Source organism: Numida meleagris, chromosome 4, assembly GCF_002078875.1.
Source record: "Numida meleagris isolate 19003 breed g44 Domestic line chromosome 4, NumMel1.0, whole genome shotgun sequence".
Taxonomy (NCBI): domain Eukaryota; kingdom Metazoa; phylum Chordata; class Aves; order Galliformes; family Numididae; genus Numida; species Numida meleagris.
Window position 1 is genome coordinate 86180007 of NC_034412.1, and position 27766 is coordinate 86207772.

The 27766-nt window shown below is 40.4% G+C and overlaps 1 protein-coding gene across 9 annotated transcripts in view; it reads right to left on the minus strand.

Moving 5' to 3' along the window:
* Positions 1–27766, minus strand: part of PPP2R2C (protein phosphatase 2 regulatory subunit Bgamma) — a 187711-nt gene that overhangs the window by 15306 nt on the left and 144639 nt on the right. For all 9 annotated transcript variants that reach the window (XR_002438068.1, XR_002438066.1, XR_002438065.1 and 6 more), the window contains 3 exons: positions 23308–23472; positions 10845–11014; positions 6445–6536 (listed from right to left, as the gene is read on the minus strand). Coding sequence is in view for 1 of the 9 variants with exons in the window: in XM_021394905.1 (XP_021250580.1) it covers positions 6445–6536; positions 10845–11014; positions 23308–23472 (427 nt within the window). In the remaining 8 variants the exon portion in view is untranslated. The remainder of the gene's footprint in view (positions 1–6444; positions 6537–10844; positions 11015–23307; positions 23473–27766) is intronic.

Genomic DNA, 27766 nt, shown 5'->3' on the forward strand with positions numbered 1-27766 from the left:
AACAAAAAGACAGGCAGCGTGACAGCTTGATAAAACGTATCCCAGAAGCTGCAGAAAGCCTATTGATCAAGATTAGTGCCCATTTCAGAAACTGCATAAACAGCAGTAAATCTAATGTTTCACTCCTTCCAAATCACCGCGCCTCGTCATTAGGGCTCCTGCTACAATGGCTATTCACAACCTAAAAAAGTAGAGGCGATTTCCTACCCCAGCACCACCATGCACTGTGATGCTGATGGCCCAGCGCACCACTGGGGGGGCTGAGCTGGGGCTGCAGGGCCCCATGTGCCTGCAGAGCTGTGCCGGGGCATCGGGGCTCCTGGGAGTGCAGCCCCTGCACCAGACGCAGCCGGAACCCATCGGGGGAGCAGTGCTCATGCAGGCAACGGACCAATGCACCAACTGCACAGTAAGTGCTTGTCAGAATTCTTTTTTTAGGTTTTGCTTGCAGTAATGCTGCTTTTACAGCCCATTTGCTTTTTGATTTCTTCAGCTCACATATTTTTAAAAGTCTGCTTCCTCTGGTTGGATTCATTGCAGGGTTGTTGGTTTTTTTTAACATATGTAGATGACATCTTTTCATGCTGGTCCTGTTTGTCTGTATTTTAATGGCTCAGTAAAAAATAGCATTATGGAAATGAGAAAGTGTCCATTCTTGTTCAAGGTCACAAACCCAGATGGATTATAACCTTACCTGCTGCTTAAAATAACAATAAAAGAGAGTGAGAACTCAGTGTAACCCTGCAGTTTATTCTTGTTCAGGAAAATATAATATACAATGACGGAATGTATGCCGTAAGGAGGATTTTTATGTATATATATATATATATATATATCTGTAAATATAGAAATGGTAGCTGAATATAGGTAGTGCCTACCCCATACCTCTGGCTGCTTGTTCTGCATAGCAGTGTTACCATGGGTTGCTGGCCCATACCCTTGCCAGTGAGGCTGCTCCAAGAAACTAGAGCCCTCCACTCAGAAGTCCCCCACCCAAAACCACAGAAGCCTGAGGCAGCACCCAGATGGGCTCAGTACGGACAAAGGGACCACCTCAGCTGTGCAGAGACATTCTGGGCTCACAACACAGTAGCTGCCCCTGAGAAGCAAAGCTGCTTTAAAAAAAGCATGAGTTAATAATTAAATATATATATTTTATATATATATATTTATTTATTTATATATATATATTATATTATTAATATATATATATATATTTTTTTTTTTAAGGCTCTAACCCCACAGAGATGGAGCCCTCCTCTCTGCCCGCTGTTCCAAGTGGGCTCCAAAAATCATAGAATCAGTAAGGCTGGAAAAGACCACTAAGATCCAACACAGGTCTAACTGTCAACCCATCACCCCATGCCCACTGACCACGTCCCTCAGTGCCACATCTCTATGGTTCTTGAACACCTCCAGGGATGGTGACTCCACCACCTCCCTGTGCAACTCGTTCCAGTGCCTCACCGCTCTTTCAGAGAAGAAATGTTTCCTAATATCCAACCTGAACCTCCCCTGGTACAACTTAGAGCCATTCCCTCTCGTCCTGGGAGAAAAGTCTCACAGCTTTTCAAGTGCTTTACGCAGCAACACAAGACCTCAGTAATTCCTCCAGCCTGCGCTGACACCGCGGCACTTTTCCTCATTAAAGAGGCAGTCAGAGGCACCTCACTGCTGAACTTACATCTCCCATCTCTGAGTGCGAAGTGTTTAACCATTATACCATTATTTACATTTACAAGCAGAACAAATGTATTCTTACAGGAGGTAAAGGGGGAAGGAAAAAGCCAGTTCAGTCCGACATCAACGTATTTCCTGTTCCACCAACCCCAGGGGTATCCGAACAGGCCCTCGGCATTAATACTGAACTGCAGTCAGATTTTTTTCCACACTATTATTCAAGCATTGAGCTTTCCTCAGTCAGTCGGTCACTGAGAACTGGCATGCTTTTGTCTTTCTCAAATCTCTGTTACTCCCCTACTTTATGCAGATTTCTTTACTGCAAGCCAAGCTCTTTAATGTCATCCATGTTGCAGCCCTCCCCGCACACACACAGTTTCTATCACAATGACTCGATTCAGCTGCCTTGGCCCTGAAGCTCTGGGATTATCAGCTAGAATTAGGGCCTGCTTAAAAACCCAACCATACACTGTTCTGTTTTGGTTTTAAAGACTCCTTCATAACCCATTTTGGGCCAATTCTGGCTCAGATCAGCCTTCCGAGATGCCTAACGACTTTTCTTCACGTACAGATTTCTGTTGTCTAGAGGAGTCCAGCTCATGTCGCAGCTTCCCCCCTTCACTGTCAGTTAAGAGCCCACAGGATGAGGCAAGGAAAGGGCTGGGCAGGCTTCAATGGCCAGCACATGGCAGGCTGAGGGATGATGGAAAAATGAAACCAGCCCTGCCCGCCTGCTCCTTAGCTCTCTGAGGGGGAGATTCACCATGGGATCCAAACCTCAGAGCAGCGCCCGCCAGAGCTGCCTCCAGACACTGTCCTGAGTCTCTGCAGAGCTGCCCCTGGAGGCACCCAGCGTGGAAAGGGCCATTTCCTCCACCTGAAACCATCTCCCCAGTTATGCCGAGCCCCTACACTTGCAGGATTTCAGCGTTATGTCTATCAGAGCGGGACAGCACACCTGCAGCCTTCTGGGACTAACACGCAAGGCCCAACATCTTCTTGTGACCATCGTGAGAATCACAGAACGGCTTAGGTTGGAAGGGACCTTAAAGACCAGCCATTCAAACCCCGCTGGTGGGGTTAAGACTGGAAATAAGAAGAGGGATTCCCCAGCCCTCCCAAGCTAACATGTGTCATGCTGAGCCATGATAACAAGCTGATGTCCACCAGCTCTCCGGAACGGAGCGCGCTGCCAGCGGGAACAGGCGGTTAGCGTCCTGCGCCCCGGGGCCTGCCAATTCCGCCTGACAGAGCTAAGGCTGACGGGCGCACACTAGGATGACTGACACTTCAGTAGTGAAGGGCTGACTGCACAGTGCTGTGTGGCTTCATTCACCTGCTCACAGCACAGCACTAATGGTGATGGCATTCAGAAGTCCCCCCCTGGAAGGGTTCCCCATACACCATTCACTGAAATCTTAAAAACAGGACAGTAATTCAGGTATTCATTTGCTACCATGTAGAATACACGACGCTATTTTTTTCTTTACTAATCACAAACAGCTCTGTAAGTACTCACTTGACTTAGAAATTGAATGCAAGAACCGAATGCAAGCGGCATACAAAGCAGAGCTCACATATTCTGCATAGACATGTAATGATGTATATACAATAAAGATGGCATGATTTTAGAGTAATATACCCAACCACAGATAATGTGTGCTCATCTGGCTGAATTACCGTAAGACCTCTGCCTGACTCTCTCCCTGACCACTGCTTCTGCCCAAGTGGCTTCTGATTAATGTGCCCTTCAGCAAATGAGATAGGCTCTGTCTGATCATATTAGTTCCTGCTCATTGGAGAAACTGAGCATCAATCACGTTCTAATCAGAGCTTGTGAACATTGATTTTTTTTGTAAACAGCCTCACCATCAGGTTCTATCATTGCCTATGCTAACTCCTTAATAATGACAAAATTAATAAGAAGTATTTTATCCCAAGTAACAAGCATGCTTTCATTTTTAAATGAACAACCTTTCGCTTGAAACTGTCATTGTAAACTCTGCAAAGGATAGAAGTAACATGTTTAGAACTGTGATTATTACTGCTATGAATATGAATTAATGCCATAAACATTGTATTACAGCACCTCTTAGGAATAGCACTGCTTATCTTTAGCAGAATAGCTTTGTTAAAAAACATATACTGAAAGGATCAAAGTAAGTGACTTTACTATTCAAATGAACTGTTCTCTAACAGCCGCTGGTACCCAAATGTAATGTAAATTATGAACTACCAAAACCAAAAGAATCTTGTAGTGAGTAGCAAAATGATAAAATACTTGTTGTGCACAGAAGCAAGAAGCTCAGAAGAGTGAACATGAATTTCCTCACCTCAAAAGATGAACATCAGCACTGGTGTCTTTGACTCTTAAAAAGAAACAACTAAACTAAAGCAGACCCTTATCTTCTGTCAAACGTTGCCAGCTACGCTACAGAACGCTTCCTTACACTCGAGAGCAGCATATTGTGCTTAGTGACAGATCTGGTAATTGTGCAAGGCTAACAACCCCCTGATGTTTGGGCACTACAACAAATTAAGCCCTCACAGTGCAAGGCTCCCACTTAATAATTACTTACTGCGCTGATCTTCCTGATCTGTCAGGTAGGAGCTGAAATATTACACTCATTTTACATCCTGCTATTGAATAAAACTTGTGTTATTAGCAGGCAGCTATTCAGATAGTGGTCTCGCTTCATCAGTGTGGATGGCGGCACTCCATGTGACGAAGGGAGAAGGACTCTGGGCCACATGGCTGCCCATCCTGCACAACACACTGGGAACTCCCACTGAGGATAGGTAAAATGGCCTGAAAGGACCTGAATGTTTGTTCAGGTTTCAGAATATCTGAATGATTTGATTTGTCCCTGTTCATTGCAGGGCAGCAGTACTAGGTGATCTTTAAGGGTTCCTTCCAACTCAAGTGATTCCATGTTTCTATTATTCTACGATTGTGTGGTTCTTCAGTAGCAGATTTAGTCAGGGACCAGCACCACTGAAAGGTTTTTACTTTGGTATTTCCAATAGAACCAAACTACCAAGTAGGACCAAGCAGTACTCAGAATCTCTGAAGTCAACCCATCCACTCAGGTTGGGAGGTCAGAGAGAAGCCCCAAAACCTGGCTCCTCCCCTCAAATTTTTGCAGGTCATTCCCACTTTCTGATCACACTGAAAACATTTCCACAACTGCTGGTTCCCAAGGTGCAGTCATAATCTAGGAAGCATGCTGCCCAGGGTGGTCCATCTACATCTTTTTAAATGGTTTGCACTTTGTATCAGGGAGTCTGCTCAACACTGAGTTAGTCCTTAGGCGAAAATATTACTGAGGCATGCATTATTGTCAGCACTTAGCTTAGCTAGATCCTCTTCCTCCCTGTATACGCCTCCATGATGTATTTAGTAGAAGTGAGTATAATCTTGGGTCCTCTTTTACTGGACAAAATCCCGACCTCTCCTCTCTCCAGAGCAGCTGTCCATTTGCCTGATCAGCTCATCTGCTTTCCGGATGAGGGACAAGAAAAGTCACTGAACGAGACCCCAGCATAATGTCAGCACTGCTCCTCTCTCTGGAGGATATCCCAGCCCACACAAGGACTGCATGTGCCTTTTTCCCAGCTGCTCTACACTGGCTCACCGTCCTTGCTCAGTCCAGGTGGGCAGGCCTGCTCCCTGTGACACAAGATGGGCTGCTTTCCCAAAGGCAAGGCTAAGTGAGCAGTTCCAAGCTCTCTGCACACGCCAAACAGATCTGCAGCACTTGCCTTTTGAATCCCAGCTATGCTGAGCCAAGGAGTCACTGTGTGTCATGCAAACCTGGCTCGTGCCCTCTCCCCCATGTGCATTCTGCAGTCTGCTAATCCCTTCCACGCTGTATGGTGAATGTCCCTGTGACTTGTTTCCAATTGGTAAAATGGAAGGTTGTGCTTTCTTTCAGCTAAAATCCTCACCATGAATTATACTCCTGGATTTCACTCATTTTTATCATCTCAGTCCTCTAAGGCTGCTCAGTTCATACAGTGCAATATTCCTACTGCCCAAAGTACCATCACTATCTGCTAGCAATAGGACATTGCCGAATTTCATCCTCCCTCTCTCTCCTTCTCATTTCTGACAGTGTCTCTTGTGAAAAGGTTTAACAAGATGCTATGATCAAGATGCAAACAGGAACCTCTCCCTGAGTGCATAAAACCAGGGAACACATGAGGTGTAGGTAACAGAAGAATCAGTGGGAAGGTGGCAGCATCTTGCAGAGGGTCAGTGGGTCTGTCTCTGCTTGTCCTCTCTCCCCATTCCCAATAAATGAACTGGATTTTGGAAGGAGCTCATGCAAATGCAGGATCACAGAATCACAGAACTGTAGGGGTTGGAAGGGACCTCTAGAGACCATCTAGTCCAACCCCCCTGCCATAGGATCACACAAGCTTCCTCAGTGTGCTGGCAAGGTTGTGTGCACCACTAGCATTCTTCTCAATTCTTGCAGCCTCCCTACAGTTTTGGCAAAAATGGACTGAATTTGAAGGTTTTTTTTCCAGCAAAGCATGAGCCAAGATTAAAAATGTATATATATATCATGTCAAAGGATGCTGGAGACGCAGCTACACCAACAACCATGCACCTTTAATCAGCCTGAGCACAAGCATGCAGAGATGGAAATTTATATGGAGAATGACCACACATAATACCTTACTTTCTGAGTGTTCCCCATTGTATGGAGGGAGCTCTTTTGCTAAATCAAGACAATGGGGGACATAAGGATGGATTACCTGTCTGATCCATTCCATGCACATTCAAACTTGTCAAAGATGCAGTCATTTTCATAGAGGGAACACAACTTGCTCCTAAGGTAATCGTGGACCTGTTTTGTAGAAAACAACAGCTGTTATTCATGAAACAGCACAACCAACTCCAAAGCCAGTCCCCCACTCTCTGCTTTATCTCCCACAGCCACTTGCGAATTACACCGCACAGATTGGTAACACTGCAGAAGATATTGTGCTTAAAGAAGCTATCCATGCCTTCCCACAACCCAATTAACCAGGTGCTGCAGAATTATTGCTGCGGGAAGGCGTGAAGCATACCTCCCTCAGCAGGCTGCAAACCACCCCTCCACAGAACACTTGTTTCTTGCTTGGGTGATTTTCTCAGTGCCAGCCTAATTCCCACAGAAGTTTCACCACCTGATGCCCTAGATGTGCTAATTAACGTGCACAAAATCTAATTTGAATTGTATCAAAAATGTCATATTCCAGGATAAGTGGATTATCACTTCTTGTGGCAGAAAGAACCTGGCTCTATTAAAAGAACCTGTTGCGTATGGTAATACATATATTTGGGTAAAGTATTTCAGAAGCAAAATAAAGCACAAGGTTGCAGTTCCACAGGTTGCAAATTAGAGCACTAATTTAGCCCTAAGACATTTACTATTTGGCTGAAACTTAAAAACAACACTGTACATTCTCACATATATACGTGAAAAGTGGGATTAACCAGGAGAAGACCTCTCCTCTGGGTTGAGTAAGAGTTCTCATAAAGAGACAGATTTCATGCAGACTGTTTCAGCCCTTTGCTGAATTTGATTAGTTTTCCTTCTGGATGATTGGTTTCATTTTTGCTTGGAAATAATGAGCTAGAGAATCCCTGCCTAGGTGAATTTACGAATGCACTCTCATTGCTGGTGTTTTCTTCTAGCTGTTGCAGAAACTGCAAACTGAAGCTGTGTGGAGGGCCTCGAGGGACACATGCCAACCTGAAAGCCTAGGGCACTGCTGAGCTCTGGCACAGGGGTACTGGTTTTGTGCATCCATGCAGGCTGCTCTCTTCATGGCCATCTGAATAAGGGTCTCCTGACCGCAGTTCTTCCTGCACACACTCAGCATCCTCTTCTGCCCTGAGGAACGTTTACCCTCACAGGTCAGAATACTTAGAACTGATGCAGTTCATGACACCCTTTGTAATTAAATCCTTTCATTTTCTCTTTACTTAGAGCCTTTTTGTGCTACCAGTGTCATTTACAGAACTGGAGTTCTTTCCATTATCATGTTTGTGAGCTCCCAGTACTTGGAAGAAACACAAAGGGTAAGGCAGGTGAAGAAAGCAGATCACATTTGCTTGCTGACTGTCATTTCCAGGCCTCTCTTGTTCCCACTTCCAGCAGCCATCTGCCATGACCACTGTAATGCACACACCCTTCGCAACGTGTGTCCGACTCCGCAGCTCAGAGCCGCGCCTTTCATCAGCTCTGCCAAGAAGCGTTTTGCATTTTCTCTCCCGGTTCTCTTGCTGATTTCTTCAAGGTGTCAGCCCCTGTTTCTTGGCTGACTGCCAACTTGCCTGGGACAGCGGCTTGCTCTTCCCGTTGACCCTTTGGTTACCACATCTGACCACATTCATACCCTCAGAGACTAGGAAAACCTAACAGAAAACACTTAACTTTCACCTTGCTTTTAATGTTCATCTGCCACAACAGATTGAGGGTAAAATCAGATTTGCTTCGCCTGTACATGTTGGTCTTACCACATCCCAATCCCAATCAAATTCATTACTAACCCCAGGCATTCTCCTTTCCTCCACTGCACTGTTTTAGGTCAGACCTTCATGGAATTATCTAGTCATTTTCTGCTACGGAATTACACAGCGATATGACTTCGTGGGGAGCTATTTCACTGGGACTGACTATTCACAATCAAGAATTGTGCATAAGTGACACGTTAGTTCAAATCCCTATACAATAAGCCACGCCAAAAGCGGATCAAGCTATTATCAGCTCCAAACATGTTCACCTCTGGTAGCTGCTGGTATGGTTCTGCTGGAATCATTCACCTGAGCAGCAAGAAAAGAGTATCCTGTCAGGCAGGAATGCCCTGCAATGTTCAAGCACTGGCAGTGCTATTGTATTGCTCTTTGTGCTGTCCAGGGCACCATACTCTGCCTATTTTTTTTTCTTGCAAGTGAAGCATAAACGGAAGAAAATCATGTTGAATCACTGTCAGTAGATAAAGCATTTCTGCAACAGCTGTTCAATGCAATAGCAGTCTTTTGGCCAGGGCACTGATAAGAACTTGTAGGAGGAATTTGATTTTTTTTGCAACACTAAAATTCCATCCCAATAATGAAGCATTACAGCAATAAACTCTGCTCTTCCTTTTGGTCTTGTGGGGAAATCTCCTATCGTGACCTGCTGCTCCGTGAGCCTTTCAGTTAGACAACATCTAAGTGGCTACCAAACAGCCAATGAAATTAGAAATACAACCTTTAAATGATATACACATAAACAGAATTATATAGATACAAAACCTAAAATATTAGGTTTATTTGCTGACTTCAGGTGATCCACCACAAAATCTCGAGAGATTTACAAATTTATGTAAGAGATTTAAGGAAGTGAGATACCCCTAGGGAAAAAAAAAAAACAACTTTATAATAAGAAGTTAAACTACTTTTTTGTTTCTTTCTTTCTTAAGAACAGAGTTCTCTGCAGTTGAAAAAGATCAAAGGTTGCTGAGAGCAGCTGGACTGTGTGAATAATCCTATGCAGCCCCCCTATGCTATGGGCTTCCTAAGGCCTCTGAGCTGCAGATTCTCCATGCATGCATACATGCATCTGTACACTCTTTACAAAGCACTGAAAATTAAAGGCAATCCCTGGATTAAAGTAAAGTAGCCAGAACACAGTTCTGTTTTCAGGTGTTTCTTGTTATTTGTTCTGATAGCAATAATCAGTACTGAAAAATTTACATTATACTCAGTTTCCACATCCCAGCATGGAGGAATGTAACTTTTTAATTGGCCCCACTGTTGGGTGTCAGATTGATTTAAAGGTGGCCAGCTTGTTTCACAGCTACCTACAGGAGGAAATAAAAGCAGATGTCAAAGCCAAGACGAACAGGTTGGCTTGACCAGCTATTCCTCTCCAGGGAGAAGGTTGCCTACTCCATTAGCATAAATATAAAACAATATATTATCTAAGTTCCTAAAATCTGAGATCTGTTATATAAAACACTGTCTCACTCTTACCTTCCCCACTAGAAAACATTTTAAACACATTTAGCATTGCAAATACTGCCATTTTCAGGGCAAAACCAATTCCGTCATTTTAAAGGTACACAGGCCCAGAGTTCCCCACGCTAACAGGCAAAGGGGAACCACTGAAATGCAGTGGGTGCATTGGAAAACATCGCCTACTTTGTCTACTGAACACTTTCTAATAAACACCTCCAATCTTACTGATGCCAAATGTTGGTTGCTTTGACAAGACCCACCACCAAATTCTCCTTACAAACTATTTTAAAAATAATCTTAATAGTAGTTACTGTGAACTACTGTGCCCCACTTGCCATTAGATAGACATGAAGTTCCACAGTCCTGCAGGACCGTCTCTACATGTAAGCCAGGTGAATGACATTTTCCCTTCTTTTCATACTCTTCTCTAGGTAGCTTAACAGCTTTTTCTCACGGCATGTTTGTTACAAGCATTTTCTGTGTCACAGACACATTTTCCCTCTTCAAGGCAGAGTCACAAAACGTAAGCTCAGACCTCTACTGCCAACTAGAACAGATGTCAGAGCACAAACACGGCGCTGGCTGCAGCCACCGGCATTTTGTCTGGATAAAATCACAACGAATGCAGGCAACCAGATGTGTCTGTCTGGCATTCACAAAGTGCTGCGTCAGTGGTAATGTTAGGATTTAACAACGATCTCTTCTACAACTAGGCACAAGGGAGAAATGTATAGTGAAGGTTTAGAAAAAAAAAAGTTCTGTAATGATAAAGGTGTAAACTCCCACCAGTCCCAGAGGGAGCAGAATGCTAATCAATTCACAACATCGTTTCCTCACTTTCTTTCAAATGTTAATAGTAGAATACATCAATTGAAAATGGATGCCAAAGTGAAGAGATGATTTCCCTTGTTGGAAGCATTGTTTCTTTCAAGAGCCCATTCCGCACTGTTATCCTGATTCCCTAGGAGTTGCACAACTTTACTAACGCTGAAATTGTCCTTTTGCAACTGCAAGGATTCCACTATCAGGACTTTAATCACACTGATTAACAACTCTTGACTCACAGCTCCTCAGACCAAGCAGGAAAAGTTTAAGAAAACCTTCAGTATTTTAATTTTTCAATTGTTGCGCTTCAATAAGGAGGAGGTCAGTAGGAAATACCTACCTGGTACGTTTCTACAGGCTTTGTTTCCATGTTCAGATCCCAAACCTTGACAGTGAGGTAATCTCTTGTTAGCATGTATCTACCGCTGTGACTGAATTTGACATCTGACACTGAAGAGATAATTTCTGAAAAAAATGATCTATTACTGGGGTCTTCTGGTTCTTCATAAACTGTTTAAAGAAAAAGAAGCAAGGGAGAGATCAGAATTCTACAGAAGAAACACACTGTTACACAATCTGTGCTGTGTATTTCTTGTGAAACAAGGAAATCCAATATACAGATGTACACGATATAGAATTAATTCTATGCCTGGCACCTTTATCCTTTCTCTTTTATCTCTATATATGAAGATTATCTTATAAGAGTACAAACAGTAAGCTTCAAATTTACAGTAATTAACCTTATCACTATGGTCCCAAAGCATCTATTTGGGAAACCACATAAATATACCAAGTAGTTGACTACAGATACAGAACAGCAAGGCAGTTCATCTGTGGGCATCCTTCCTGGGGTCCCCACATCCTGTTTTCTGACACATAACCAAAATGCAGGTGTTCCTGTCACACAGAAGGTGTACAGGGGCCTTGGCATCCCTGTCTGGCTGTCTACAGTAATGATATTGATGACTCGCATTGAATTGCAGTAATTGAAACAACTGGTTTTTTGTGGATCTCACCTCATTTGTTAAAAGCCCATTACACTAACCAAGGTCTCTTCAAATTCCCCCAAAAATCCTGCACTAACTCTAGCCCTGGCAGAGCCCAGAAGTGAGAAGACTAGGTGGTGCTGGCGTCAGGTCCTACAGCTGGTCACCTCTGGTAAAAGAGAGCTAAGACATAACTCAACTCCTACAGGATCCCTGAGCCATTCTGCGGCCTTTCTGCAGAACTCTGTAGCCCTGTGATTCAAATGACCTCATATGGTGAAATTCAGTAGGAAGTCAGAATTTCAGTTATCAGTAAAATCCCAGAATCATAGAATTACCAAGGTTGGAAAAGACCTCTAAGATCACCCAACCATCCAACCATCTACCTATCAACAATACTTCCCACTAAACCATGTCCTTCAGTACAACATCTAAAATTTCTTTAATACCTCCAGGGACTGTGAATCAGTATGGTTCTGGCACCTAAGTCTAGAATATTCTTTGAAAACCGGCAATTTGGTGAGCCTGACTTCAAGTTCCAAAAGCAGGTGAAGAAAAGCCATTTCACAGAATCATAGCATCCTTAAGGTTGGAAAAGATCTCCAAGATCATCAAATCCAACCACCAACCCAGCATCACCGTGCCCTCTAAGATGAGATGTGCTGAAAGCAGAACAACTTCTTGCTGTCAGTCAAGACAGACTTCTTCATATAGTCCATCAGAATGTTCATTTCATTTATCTATGGCTATGATTCAGCCCGTTGAAAGCAACAAGATTACACTTTCCATCAGGTGAAATAACGTTCGGCAGAAAGCTAAGGGTGAGTACATGGGCGAAGGATGAGGGGATAATGCAAAAAAATGATGGGCAATTTTCTTTGGGAGTGGGCAGTAGAATGCAGCCAGACATGCACATGGGAATAAGGTTTATATTTGTACATGTACAACACATCTAAATGGTTCTGAACTACTTCAAAAGAGGGGGAAAAACTTTTCAGACAGACTGTAAACGAGCAACTTTAAATAGCTCTTCAAAAATTTGCCTCGACATTCCGCAAAGCAGGTGTTTTGTAATTATCCTGTCAGATTTTCAATAGAATTCTGACGAGCACGAAGCAATTATCATTTCTTATACCTCTTGCCTTTAATCTGTCCAAACTATGTACTTGGCTGGCAAGAATTTCATCCTCCTAATTATGATGTGAAGTTGCTATTAAAACCAGAAAATAAAAAGAAAACCTAACTGAACTACACCTTCATTTACAGCTTAGATGTATTTTCTCAGTTCTATGTGTCTCATCCAACTGCCAGGGATTAGAAGAGAAGTAATATTTGTACCTGGATGCTCTGTGTTTTGTTAATTAATGAGATTAAACCATTTCATCCCTTATCTGCACTGTTTATTGCTTTTCTAGCCTCACCACAGTAAGTATTAGAAAGACTTAGATTAATTAAGCTGCATAAACTACTGCAGGCATGAAAGCCCAATATCGCTGCAGAAAAAAAGGCAGCAATTCTACCAGCAGATAGCTCCTATAGTCAGCATAACCAAGGGGAGACTTTCCTGCAATGTGCAGTCCCCTTCTGCCAGGCTTCCTGCTCCCAAGCTGAAAACCAGGGTAGATTTGCACAGAAGTAATTCCATACTTTGGGCAGAAGGATGGGCTGGGTGAGGAATACTTGCCAGAGCACTGTTTTCCTGAATCCTGAAGAAAGCCTGAGGCATAAAAATATGATCTTTCTCAAAAGGAACTGCCATCTGCTGAAAATCTCACATCTCGTTTAAAAAATAATGATTCTTAGTGTGCCTTTGTTTTCTCTGACCTTACATAGACTATTGGTGGATGCGAAAGGCACTGGCAAAGTGTGCATTTGTTGTGCAGAAACATATGCAGATATCTACAGTTTCATCGCAGGAAAGAGATCAATCACACAGCACCACTGCACATCCCACTGAAGAACAGCAAGTGGATTGTAACTAAGTGATGTTTTAGGAGTCAACCAGCTATCAACCCTAGCAACAGACAAAACATAACTTCAGTCTCAGAAAACATAAAATTCTGTGTCCTCAGAAAAGGTTTTTCTCTTTGTTTCACTGGTCCCATTTCACACTTTTGATGGAGTCATCATGATTTCCAGACTCAATGCCATTGAAAATTACTGTTTGGTTCACAGGCCTGAGCTTTAATCACCACAGGGTCTAAATTCTGGCATATATGAACTTTAAAAAATAATGTTAAAGATGGCTCATATGGTGGGTGCAGCATCACAGTCCAAAATAGCACACACAATCCCGTGTTCCTCCCCAAACCATCACAAGGAATATACGTGATCCTTTACGTTATATTAAAGGACCTTGGCTAATGCCTCAGCAAAATTTTCAGAACTCCTCTCACGTCCCTGTTTCTCTGGCCTTCACTATTGCCTGGATGAAAAAGAGCACATCTCTCACAGCACTGCTGCAAGAGAGATGGCTCCCAAATTCAAATGTGAATAATGTCTTCCAAAGCACAAAGAAGAAAAGATCTATTTAAAGGGAAAGCAATAACAGTGTCTGAGATAATATGGAGCAGGAGTTAGAAAAGCTACCTTTTTAATATAATGAAAGTTTATCTGGAGCTACTTTTTATTTTCTACAGGAATTTATAAGTGTATACAGGGATTGATGGGATAGAAGAAATGTCAACTATATTCAGTTAAACAAATCTTTCATTGCTTTTGAAGGGGAGAAATGTAGAGTATAAGCTTTGGCAAAATGTTGTTATCATGGCCTGAGCACTTGATGATAACTGCAAGGGTTTACTGAGAACTATCAGTAAACAAAACAAAGAGAGAAAGAGAGCTGGTGAGGGGAAGGCTCTGATAACACCATGTACTCCTTAAGGCACGAAAACAGGAACCTTGAAGATGTCTGTTACTGCCAGCCAAAAGAAGAACTGTAGATAAAAACAACTTTTTGCTATTATGAGGCCAAACAGATTTAAAAAGAAAACCAAAGATGAATCGTGTCTACATGTATTTCAGAAAACATGATTAGCTGAAAACAAAAACACCTAAAGATGAAACCTACGCAGCTCCACAGAGTTGGTAAGAAATTTCATCATTCATAGGATAAAATTATAACCAGCCTTACAAAATAATTCTGTATTATAGAACAAAGGTTCTCCTGAAGCTACATTCTATTTAAGAACAAAAGCTTTCCAAAGCTTTTTCCTAGAGAATACTGCTAATAGTTTGCATTGTGCCCTGAAAACATCCATTTGTATAACGTTAAAAAAAAAAAAATTGGATGAAAAAGTGAAACTGGACTACCAACTCCTCACTGCTTCTCCTGTTCAAAAAAACCAACCTGCCATAGATATCGAAATGAGAACAGTGACCACATTTTCACACATATAGTCGATGCCAAATCCTTTAAGTGCCATTACTTATGCTGAAGTACCTGGAAATCCTGCACCATGAGCTCCCAGCTCCCTGCCTCCCTCCAAAGACAGCAAATGGATGCACAACACTCTCCAGCTCCTGCTCAAGGGCCACAGCTACAAACTGGCGAAGACAGTTTGGGGAACACCAGAAAAAGGGCAGTGTGACTAACAAGGAGAGAGGAGACTGCAGAGACCAGAGCCAGGGAAGATGCGGGAACAACAAAAGGAATCATTTGCTTTGTCCAACAATTCACACAGACTGCAGGTAGGCTGAATTAAGGACTCATTGCAGATAACCCCCAGGTTACACACACACACACACAATAGGTGTTTTTCAACTGGACACACATGTACCAGCGGTGGGTCAGGGATTCTCTCAGTGGGCCTGAAGTTACATAAGCACAGAAAACAGATGCAGTCCCAGGCTGAACAATTTATCATCTAAATTAAGTCTCTCTTTCAGTCAGATCCCAAATGGAAATGGCTGCAACATCTAATTGAAATGTGCTGAAAATGGTAATGGAAATGAAGGAATCTCACCCTTCTGAACAGAGCGGCCACAGCAGCTTACCAAAGGGACAAGAGCCAAGATGCTCTCTTCAGAGCTGATAAACAAGAACTTTAAACATTCTTTTTTTTTTTTTTTTGGACTACATGTTAATACTAATAAAAGTTTCTCATAAAATATGATTCTAAGCTGAAAATCTTACTAATGACTGAACCACACTAACAAATTTAGATGGCAAATTAGCACAGATTCCCAGGACAGCTGTGATTTGCTCAAAAACTAAGCTAAATTTCAAAGTCATGTAAAAATACTAACACTTTTTAAAACTATTTTACACCACAGAAAACATGAGAATACCATTTTGTGTGTGTGTGTGCCATTTAGATTCAATATGTGATCACATCTTGAGTTATGTTTAGTTCTGTCTTATCTCTAAACTGGGAAAGGACCAAAGACACAAAAATAGGCAACAGCGATCACCAAAAGCATCACATGAGCAGAGAACAGCTAAACAGACCAGGACTCCTCAGTCTACACTGCTCTCAGAGATCTGTAATTTTGAGTGGCACAAGAAGAATGGATAGGGAAGGACAGTTATCCTTGTACATGTCCCTTCCAATAAGCAAGCAGGGGTCACCAAGGGGAACTAGGAAAGGGTAAGTACAGAATAGGTGGGAGCAGACAGTTCTTCACACTATGCCTCATTAAGTTACAGAAGATTTCACTGATAGATATTGGGAATGGTAAAAATTATATGTAGGCTGAAAAATAAATGTATAACTTCAAGGAAAAAAAAATCCATGTGAGCTCTGTGAAATGCATGTAAATTCACTCTTGCTAGACTCCCTGAACCTCAAGTTTTCCATAGCAAACTACAAAGGGCAAAGTTTATATATTTGCTCCATTCTTATATTTTCTGTTATGCTTCAGAGCTGGCAGGACCTCTGGTTTACCCACAGGTGGTCATTAATACACAGTTTAAAATCCACTTTAGGATTCCATACTGAAGAGTTCCTGAGTTCATTATGAGCAAACTAAAATCAGCTGCAATGCTTCCTTTGAAATTCATGGTATCTTCATGCCTTTTTAGTTTCACTGCTTACGATAATAGTTTGATTTACCATTATTATTTACTTTATATTTCACTACCTCTGAATGTTTTATTGTCTGCTATTAAGACAATCCACTTGTATATCCACTTCATGCAGAAACTGTCTTTCAAGATCAGGGTATACTGCTAGCATGAAAATCCTTTCTTTATGTTCTGCAAGGATTAATACAGATGTGCACGTGGGGGAATGGTTTAGTCCAACTTTATATGCAGTCTACAACACATTTATCTGGTAAGACATGACACATAAATAGCTAACCATAATTAGTTGACATTTTATATTATTACAGGTTGATGTCTTAGTTTCAGCTGGGACGAAACTGCTCTCTTCAGAGTGTCCGGTATGATGCTATGTTTTGGTTCTAGGAAAAAAACAATGTTGATAACGCACCGATGTTTAGAGTTGCTGCTAAGCAGCGCTGGATAGAGCCAAGGCCATTTGCAGTGAAGGGGTGAAGATGCTGGGAGGGAACAGAATTAGGATGGTTGACTTAAATTGGCCAAAGGGATATTCCTACCATATGACACCAATGCAGAAGGAGTTTTAAAGGGGGTGGGAATTCAGCTCTTCCTCTTCCACTGCTCTGGGGACTGGCTGGGCATCTGTCAGGGGGCGGTAAGCAATTCCTTGCGTATTACTTGTTATGTACATAGATAAAACAAGAATATACATATATTGAAAACATATATATAACAAGAATATATATACGAAGAGAAGGATTATAATTATGACATATATATATATATGTCTTCTCTTTGTGTTAATGAACAGTTTTATCTCAACCCACACATTCTACTTCGTGGGTTCTTTTTTTTGATTCTCTCCCCCATCCCACTGGGAAGGGGGGAGTTTGCAAACAACCACGTGGTGCAGAGCCACCTGCCCAGTTAAAACACCGTAGTCAGTCATTCTGCATTTGCTCATCCTGTTTCGATCTGAAAAAAATACCTTCTTTTTTAATTCAATTTTCTTTTTCTCAAATTCAGAGGACAGGTCTTCATGCCCTGTTCAGTTATACATCATTTTCCTTCTCTGAGCAAGGATAAGTTTCAGAAGCCACCCTCAAGACTGAAATTCCACCTACCGCAGAGCATTCCTTTATCCAGTGACCTGTTATTAAAACTGGGCTTCTCATCAATACCTCTAGAGAATCTGACTTTTAGAAGTGGAGCCTCAAATCAATATTTAAGAATCTGTTTTACCATCTGTGGCGAGTTGCTGCAGCTTGTCACAAACCACAAGGGATAGTGCATTAGTGCTGAAAGGCAAAGCCAGATCAATAGCTAAGGATCAGTGGGTGGGAGCTTCACTATGGAGCTGCTTACATTAATGTAACTTTGCCAGTGAGTTTGTTAATAAAGAGGAATGGTGCTAAAAGAGCAAGGAATTGAAAAAATGCAAGGCTAATCTGGAGGAACAATCATCTTTAAACCTCAGTCTCACAAAGACTTACGTGCTTGTTTAATGTCATGTGTTGTGAGCAATGCTGTGGAAGGTAATGGAACATGAAACTACCCTTGTATAGCCAAATTCATGCATAAGTCTTTTCAATCTTGATATACAAGGTTAGCAATAAATGATTCTTTCCCCCACTGAAACAGGATCTTGAAAAAATAATGTTGATTTCAAGAGATATTGAAAGGCAGTATTTATTGCTATTAAAAAATTAAGCAAACAAGACAGGAATTTTAATAGTCTGAATAATTAAAGCAATCTTACAGCAATTATTTGCTTTATCTGTGTGTGGTTGGAGGAGAGGGGTTAATGAAACACCTCTTCAATCATAAATCATTCACCATTGCTTCAGGCTTTTCTTTCTTCCTACCGTTTGATAGCTAGAAGTACATAAATCAGTCTTTTTCTTACTCTGATTTAATTTTAACATATCTTGCATAACTGGAGGAAATACTATATAGACATAATTGTATTTCTGCAGAAGCATTTCCTCATCTTCATTGCCCATATTTTGAATGTCTTTATTATACCTCCATATAAACTGAGCAGAATGGAAGCTCTGGAGCCCACGCTAAAGGCAATTTTCTACCAAATTTCAATGACATTCCTGCACAAGGAAGGATCCTATCCAGTATGTAGTTTACTATGTGTAAAATTTATTATGTGTAAAATTATTTTGTGTAAAATTAGAATAACAGATCTTTAGTAGCAGCCATAATTACAAAATTATCAGGATACAGGCACATTTTTTTCACTGTGCATATAAAAATGGAAATGAATATGCCTTTGTAGTGCATGCTTAGAAAATAAATCCAGAACTAGGATAAGGGGAACAAACTTTTATTAAAGTGCGGGATTAAATCATTATGGAAGCTCAGATAAGTTCCCTTCCTGTCATTCAAAACCTTGCAGATTTTGCCCAAGTGGACATTACTTTGACAGTGGCTTCTCAATGCACAAAGGGAGAATGCTGGCTGTCTCTCCCTCAGATGGTAATTTGACATGAAACCAGATGCAGAAATAAAAAGCGTATTTCCAATGTAAAGCTCACATAAAAGAAAAACAAGTTGTCTCTTTTCCAGTCATACAATAAGCATCATTCATTTGGAAAGGTCAATATTAATTAGCAAATCCAGCAGGGATACTCTGTCACAGGCTTTTTTGTGCTTCTGGTTGTTCTCTGTTGCAAATGAAAGATAATCCATATTCAGTTAGAGGTTTGAAAGCTGTCTTGTCTCTGTAATTGCAATCTCCCTTAAAAGGTTAGTAAATATCACTCATTTAACTTTTTTAATTCAACGTGTTCGAATATATTCTCCTTGATTTCTGTTGTGGCTGCTTCCACAGTCCAGAATTCTGAAGTTTAAAATCAAGACAAGCTCTAAAAAAACAGCAGATAACAAAACTCAGTTAATTGACTGAAGGATAGTGGCATTTATCCTAGTGAAAGGACCGGCACTTCTTTCATGTCCAAATTTCAACTGAAAATGTGGTCAAGGGCTCTCATGGAAAGCAGAGGACACTGCCACACATTCAGGTCCCAAGCCAAACCTGAAGTTCACTGTGCATTGCTCTCAGCTGACTTATACCTTTAAGACATCAATTAACCACGCTATGGTTTTACAACTGTAATGCTTTGCACCTTTCAGGAAGAGTCCAGAGAAGATGACCACTAGGACTGCCTGTCATCTGTAAATGATCCTCTATTTGAAGTAAGGGGGAGGATGACCCCCAAGATTCTATTTTAAAGACCACCATGGCAATATTTCAGTAAATCTGAAAGAGAACCTCCTTCTTCACTGAAATATTTTTTTCTAAATTTTGCACGTGGGCAACGGATAATTGGAAACAATTTTTTAGTCTACAAAGACATTAAGAAATGAACACTAAAAAAATGCTTAAAGCAACGTATGACATTTAAGCAGATTACATCTTCTGAAGTATGCAATAACTGCAAGATATTAAGGCTATTACACTGAATATCAATAAGAGTTATACTCCAGTGACTTAAATTTCCATGTTTCATAAATATACAGTTTCCATTTTCCACTTAATTCTGAGCTTAGTAATTCTGATGAACTATTGAAAAAACCCTTTGTTTCTTTCTAACTTCACATGCTCAAGCTGTTTTCTCACTGGCTGCTTCACTAGACGATTTGCTGAAACAGCAATATGTACCTACCTAGTCTACAAGCTGTTTGGAAGAACGTATCTCCCAGCACATTTGTAAGGAATTCTGAACACAGTATTAGCAAGACAAATCAAAACAAATTAGCAACTATTCATTAATCAAACAGATGTGCTTTAAATTGCTGTAGGAATTCTTCAGTCAGGAGAATCGTAACGCATCAATAGCCTTTAGCTTGTGTTCCTTGTTAACTGAATCCTTTGTATGACAATTTCTGGAATTAGGGACAGGTTCCTCTGTTTCTTGGATACTTCTAGCTAGCTGCTCTAACAATGAGATTATTTCAGCTGTTAGCTTCCCTTGTTTTCCTGCTCTCACAGATTCCTTGTCCACTGCCTTTCTACAATGCACTGCTACACACTGCTTGAATTACACCTCCAATAAAACGTCATTATTCCATATTATTTAGATGAATATTTTAATATTGATATAAATATTAATCTTTTTCCATAACATTTAAATCAATTCCCCATTTTTTGCCACTTTGGTCTGACTTTCATAACCATTTTACATTTTTACCTATAAGCCTGTAGATTGCAAAAAAATACTTTCTTCCTCTAATATTCTAAATAAGCAGGGTCGTGAGTCTTTTTTCTCCTCCTCTCCAGAAAATTTTGATGGGATTATCTCGCACTATTTGCCAAGTCTGACAATAAAATGAAGCAGTATTATGTATGTATCTCTCCTACAGTTGCAGATCGGGCTCTCCTGGATATCCATTTGTAATGGCTACATATGTTTTGCTTCTGATTGCTCACCCAGCATTGTATGATCTATTAAAGAGGTGTTATAAGAAGCAGTTTCAGGTAGTCTATTAGAAAAACAACATATTTTATCATACCTTATCGGTATCTCAATGACCATTTAAAACTCAGCTACTGACCCGATAACTCTCTCAGTGCCTTATGGATGGATTTGGTAGTTTGAGACAGTTTTTCTTTGGACAGAGGTCCCCACTATAACTCATCACACAGATTGGCAGCTGGCTAATAAATCTCAGCCTAGACACCAAAAATAAGCAGATACAGAAGTCTCTTCCATGTCCAAGCCTTGAATGATTAATACGGGAAACCATGTAGCATTGCTGTCACTAATGCTGAATAGAGAGATTTCAACAGTGAATTTAACAAAACAGAAATCTTCAACAACACTATAATTTATTAACATCCTGTGTCAGGGACTTCTACTACAGGTATTAAGTTTGTAATTTATTTATACAGTTAACACAGTAGTTATTCATAGCACACTCTAGCCTTCTAGAAATGGAGGGGCCCTTCCTCCAAAAGCTGCAACAGCCTTTAGCCTAACCACAGAGATTTGTATAACAAAAAGTCTGGGAAAAGAATAAAACCAGAAGTTCACAACATATCCTCAGCATCCAGGTATTTTTATAAGTCTTATACTGGACCTTTTATCCCTAAAAATACATATGCATATCACAATCTCAGAACAGCAACTGAAGTACAGACTGTCATGAAAAGAGACTGACTGAAGAAACTAGAGTTGCATGGCAGAACATGAGGGTTTACAGTGACTAGAGTCATAGCTATTTTGTTTGAAAAGCCAGGCCAGTCATGTGCATGAAAGGTGTGAAGAAAAATTGAGCTAGGAGAGTAAAGTGTTAATCACGCATGTACACCATGTACAAAACAACAAGAATGTACTAGAGAAGTGATCATCATGCAAGCATTTCATCGCCCAGATGGTTTGATTTCAACGATATATCCTTTTAGGTTGCTACAGGCTTTACATCATCAGTTGTGCATGCCTATGAGAGCTACACTGAAATCATTCCAATCAGCAGGTCTACTCCTTTTAGTGCTTTGGAAGTTCTACTATTACCTTCTCAATTTTGTATTGTACATGCTCTACACACTTGGCTTCTCAATGAGCTTGACTTCAGCTCAGTGCAGCAATGCTACATTAAATGGCTATTTTCTAACTCACAGATCTGGAAAATAGGGTTTAATCAATGACCATTAGACCTTGCGCTCCCTTCTGGCATAAAATGCATTCTTTCATCGAGGGTTATTGTATTCTTGTTTTAATAAGTTATGATTGGCACTAGGCACTGAATTACAGGGGCAAGAAGGACATACTAGTAGGGAGAAATGAAAGTATTATGGGACAAGATAACTCACAACAATGCACCAGATCACATTGTGCTTGCATTTCACTTCATAGTATTGATTCCCCCTACATGTATGAGGGGATAGAGCTAACAAAAGTAAAATACCTCTGCTTAGGAAACTGTCCTGAAAGTTCATTTTCTGCAATCACTGATCATACCCTAAGAGGTTCTGAGCAAGTGCACTTCTCCTTGCAGCCAAAAGGTCTAATCATAGCCTCTTTACTATATCTACTTCGGTTAAAAAAAAAGAACTGTGCTAAGTCTATGCAGTGCTTACAGCTCACTAAAATCTTCAACTATTTTCTTTTCCCTGACCTACTAAGACAACCCACCCACCTTAAAAGGTTCAGACACAAACTGACACAAAACCACTTACGTGACCCTTGCACTAAGAGAATTTCTCCCAGACTTCCTTCCCAATGATTGAACATTGCCAAAGACACTGAAGACCTGATTCTGTGAGATAAAAGTGTTCTGGAAGTCCAGTCTCAGAGGTGCCTAATGTAAAACCACCACAGCTCATTAGGTTCTCAGTTCCTCATTGGATACAACCATATGACACAATGTCTGTTGTTTTTCAGTCTTAGAAGATAAGGAATAGACAGACGGTTTGCATAAGGAAAAGCACCTGGGTTTGCCAAGGTAGAGGTGGCATAACCTATATTCTGTCTTATCAAGACTAAAAAGAGCTGATAGCAAGACATTACTAACATACATTTTCCTTCATCCCTTTGAGGACAACCTCACACTCTTCTTCCTCGTTCTTAGATAAGCTTCAAATACAAATGGTCATGAATTAGAGGGCTCTGTTTCAAAGTCTTACAGGCTATATATATAATCACATTAAGGCAGATGACTTCTTCTATGACAATATGGGTTTTTTTTAGGGGTTTTTATTTAAGTTGACCAATTACTGAAGAAGTACCACAGAACCACAAAATTGTTGAGGATGGAAGGGACCAAAGTACATCTGGAGCTAAACATAAGGAAGGACTTACGCTTGGAATGTTTGTCACAGAGGGCCGATGCTCTCATGTCACAGAGTCTCAGGGAGCCTTTACTGCTGCTGTAGACAAAGAGATTGCAGTGATGGGGATGAAACTCAGAGGCTGTAATCACTTCCGTCAGGTCCTCCATATTGGCCGGCTTTATATCTACAATGTCTGAATGGAAGTTTCATTAAGGAAAATTGAGTTGTTTGCAGGTTATCTATGACTCTTATAGCCTTCTCGAAGGAAGCACAGTGACCTAAAAAGCATCCATACATTTAATACTCTTAGATAAAGATTTTCTAGATGGAGCATTTGCTTACCTCACCTAGACAGAACTCAAAAACCACTATTCGAGAGCAGCATTACAGCAGATGCTATGAGTAGTCAACATTTGCCCGTGCTGTGCACACATGGACATCAAAGAAACAGTATTTCAGATTTGGAATTCCCACCTTCATTAAACTAAGAGAAACAAGGTAGCTAAATCTCCTGTATTTGACGTTGACATTACTGCTGTACTCCAGACAATACTGATGGATAGAGAACAATGTACAACTCAGATCTGCTCACTCCAGTAAAGGTTTGCTGGCTTTTATAAACATGCAACTTAATCTAAACAATATGTGTACCTTAAGTTAAAAGCCTCAAACAACAAAGGTATTTTTGCAAAGGTAAATGTGTACAAAACCAGAACTTATGCAAATAATTTTGTGTACATATCTAATATTATAATTTACTCTCTAAAAAAAAATGTTTTTGCAAAAAAAAATTGAGCACAGTGTTGACTTTGCTGCCCAAACTTTAATACTTGCATAAGTATTAGAAATTTCATTCTTTTCATGTGAAAGATGCTCTCCACTGAAATCAATATTATTTTAGGAATCAAGAACTATACGTCTGAATCATTTAACTAGACATAATCTGGGACAAAAAAAAATAACAAAGATGCAGTTTCCCAAGCACAGATCTGTCAGTTGGAACACGAAAGATTATCCACATGAAGTGTAGCTCACTTGAGGCCTCCTCAGTATATATCCACCAATACATACTACCTGTTTTGGTGAGTAACCTAGCAAGCATTTATTTGGAGGAGAAAGCCAGCCTGTGGAAGACTGCTGATAAAGAATGAAAGAGTCTCATGAGGAAGCTGTAAGAAAGCAGTAGGCATAAAATGAAAGAAGGGTGCAAATGTAAAGCAGTATATTTAAATAAGATTGTGCATTTTCACATGGTCGTTAGCAATCCACTGTAGATAAGCCATCCGAATGTTAACAAATCCTTCGAACAAGAAGAAGAGTAACATTACTCTATTTTGATGAGGCTCAGAGAGGCAGAAAATGATTAGCATAAGATCACATGGGAAATGCACGACAGAACAAACTCAGATCTATTGAGCCCCACTTCAGTTCCCTAAACACAAATCACCTCAGTGCCTGGATTCCCCAAACATAAAATTTGAATCAGCTGACATTCAAAATTTAAACAACTCAGAGGATAAGATAAATGAGAAAATCTGTTTTACCAATGGCAAGAGAAATCATGTCTCAATGATACTAGGCTGTTTTCGGTTCCCACTGTTCACATTTCCAAATGGAAGGCTTTTAATTGATTTCTGCGGGAGTAGTGTTCAGTCTCTCACTAACTCTATATTCTATACTTTCATCTTTCCAAAAATGCAGATTTAGAGAAACTACAGTAGAATCAAACATAACAATACAAAAGATTCAGAGATAATTATCTAGAGGACTTTGCATAGATAAACACCTCACACTGATTTTTTTTACACCACATGGTTTTAAAAGGAAAGAATCAGCAAGATTATAAATACGTTGTGACATTTAATAACAACTGGGAATGAATTAATGATTCACTTTAACTGCATTCCCCCTTACTTGTACTTTCACATCCATCTCCAATAATCCACCACGATTAATATTAGCACAATGAATATTAAGATGTAGCTACATTGATTTACCTGATCTTATAAAGTATCACTAAATATTCCTGAAAATTAATAGAGAAAAAAATAACCTTTATTCAGTTATTTGTATTTTGTGTATCTGTCTCAAGAAATATATTTAAGTAAAAGCAATCGCTTTCAGTGATTGAATTGCTTTCAAGAGTTCAGAGAAATTACAGTAACTCAGTATGAGAACTTCACCTCTCAGCAGAGAGATGAATTATTGCTGAGTGATGAGAAAGATATAAAAAATAAATAGAGTATGTGAACAGTCACGGTAAGTATCATTTTTCTGGATGCTGTAGACAATGTTGACGAATTTCCCTTCATTGCATGAAATGAATAACCCTACACTGAATAATGAAATTAAGTATTCCATTCGCCTGCCAGAAAAGCATAAAATACTTGAAAGGGACTGTATTTCCAGATGTGATCTGAATCTCCACTGAGGAAAAAAACCTCATTGCCTATAGAGGAACATGGAGAAAACGCACCATAGGAAACTCACTGTTTCATCAGATTTGAAAAAAAAAAACTAACACTTGTATTAAAGGAAATAATCAAAGGAATAGAGAGCTGTGGAAGATACTTACTCCAAATAATAGACGGGAAAACAGCATTTGCTTTGACAGCTACAGAACCCAATGTATCAAATGAAGAACATGTCACACAAAAGAACATTTTCCTCCTCTTGTGATTTTTGCCATCTATTTGAAAACAATCAAGTACAGCTTGACATGTGATGTGTGGGAACTGTATTTAAACTAGTATGACATGGTAAGGGCAAGCATCTCCCATGAGACACTGCATTTCTATTTTTCCATCTTCCCTTTTTTCCCCCTTTTGAACACAATGTCTCTCAGCAGGAAAATACTTAAAAAATTGGACCAGACAATGTTCTTCAGAAACCTGGCATGTGGTGAACTAGAAGAGCTCAGTGAAGAGGGTATTTGGCAGAAACTGATTAAATGAAAATTCCATTGCTGAAGGGAAAAGTATTCTAATAGCACAAAGCTGCAGAGCCACTCCTAAGCTAACGGCTTCCCTTGCAATTTTATCTTGCGGAAGGATGTCTTGACCAGGTCACAGTCCTTCTCCCTCAGTTCACCCACATGTCAAGTACCAAAGTCACATTTGAGTCCTGGTCTACCACATCATGTGGTGCATTTCCCAGGTGCACAAAAAATAATTAGGACCAATGCTTTCAAAGAGACTGAATGACTGAACAGTCTACAATTGGCAGTGCACTGGTCTATAACTGTTGTCCTAAAAAGAAAACCCTAGTGTTACTGGGCCTGAACAGGGTAGGAATTTCCCTCAGAAAACGAGAAAGATCTTCACACTGCTTTCACTCCCACACATGCTTGCCAAGGAGGAATTTCCAGATCTGGCAGATTGCACTAAGAGAAAGCTGAACTGGTGCCTTGGCAGCTACTGGGAATGCATTAGCAGACTTTTTGGTCCTTAACATTAGAACAAGTCTCTGTTCCTCCTATACCACCTATTTGCCATCTCCTTACTTACCAGGTAGCACCACCATTGCTTGGCTCTGTGAAATGGAATGAAGCTATGAGGAGGTCAACAAATTTTCCAGATGCTCTCAATAGCAAAATGAAAATTAAATGTCACAGGATGGTGAGAGGTTGCGTTGTTGCAGTTGGGTTAGTAGAGCTACAAGACCAGGAGCTAATTTTGGTAAAGGCAACAAAGATACTCTCAGGCAATGTAATCTTGAGCTTTGGCTAAGAACGTCTGGGTTGCCTTTGCTGACACTGCTCAACAGCAGAGGCATTACATAGCAAAAGAAGCAGGACAGGACCTGACTGAAGTAGGAAAGAACATAAAGAAAAGCACAATTAACAATGTGCAACACCAACACATTCAGTTATACTGTATGATTAGTTGCATTCCATTTGTGCTGCTGTTGTGCAGATGGTATTAAAATGAGGAAGGAGGAAGATGATTTGTTCCACTGCCTCTGGGCCACTGGTCTAGCAGAAAAACGTGAGAAGCTTCTGTGAGAAACCAGTCCATAACGTTTCCTTTAGTGCAGGTTACAGTGATGACCCTCACCTTGATCCAAAATTTCCATTGATCAGACTTCTCCATTTGATCACCTAGAATATAAATGAACATGTGTGCTTTATGCTCATGCCAAAACGTGTATAATGAGACACTGGAAAACATACAGGGTTCCTGCTGAGCAAAAAAGGTTCCAGAATGAGCTTCCCTGTATGATAATGGATACATAGCTGTTTCCTCAAAACAGATTAAATTCCCTTTGAAGTGAACAGCATGCATAAAGAAACAGCTGCTCCATCTTCTAGAAACCAACAAGGAATACTATCAGAAACCAAATTTTGTAGATAACAAACTTACAACTTGGAAGATACAGCACATAAAGGACTTATTCCTAGTTGCATTAATTTGGATTCATTTTTACATCTTCTGCATGTTCACTGCAGGAAGGAAATCACTGCTATACTCACATTCAGGCTACAGAAA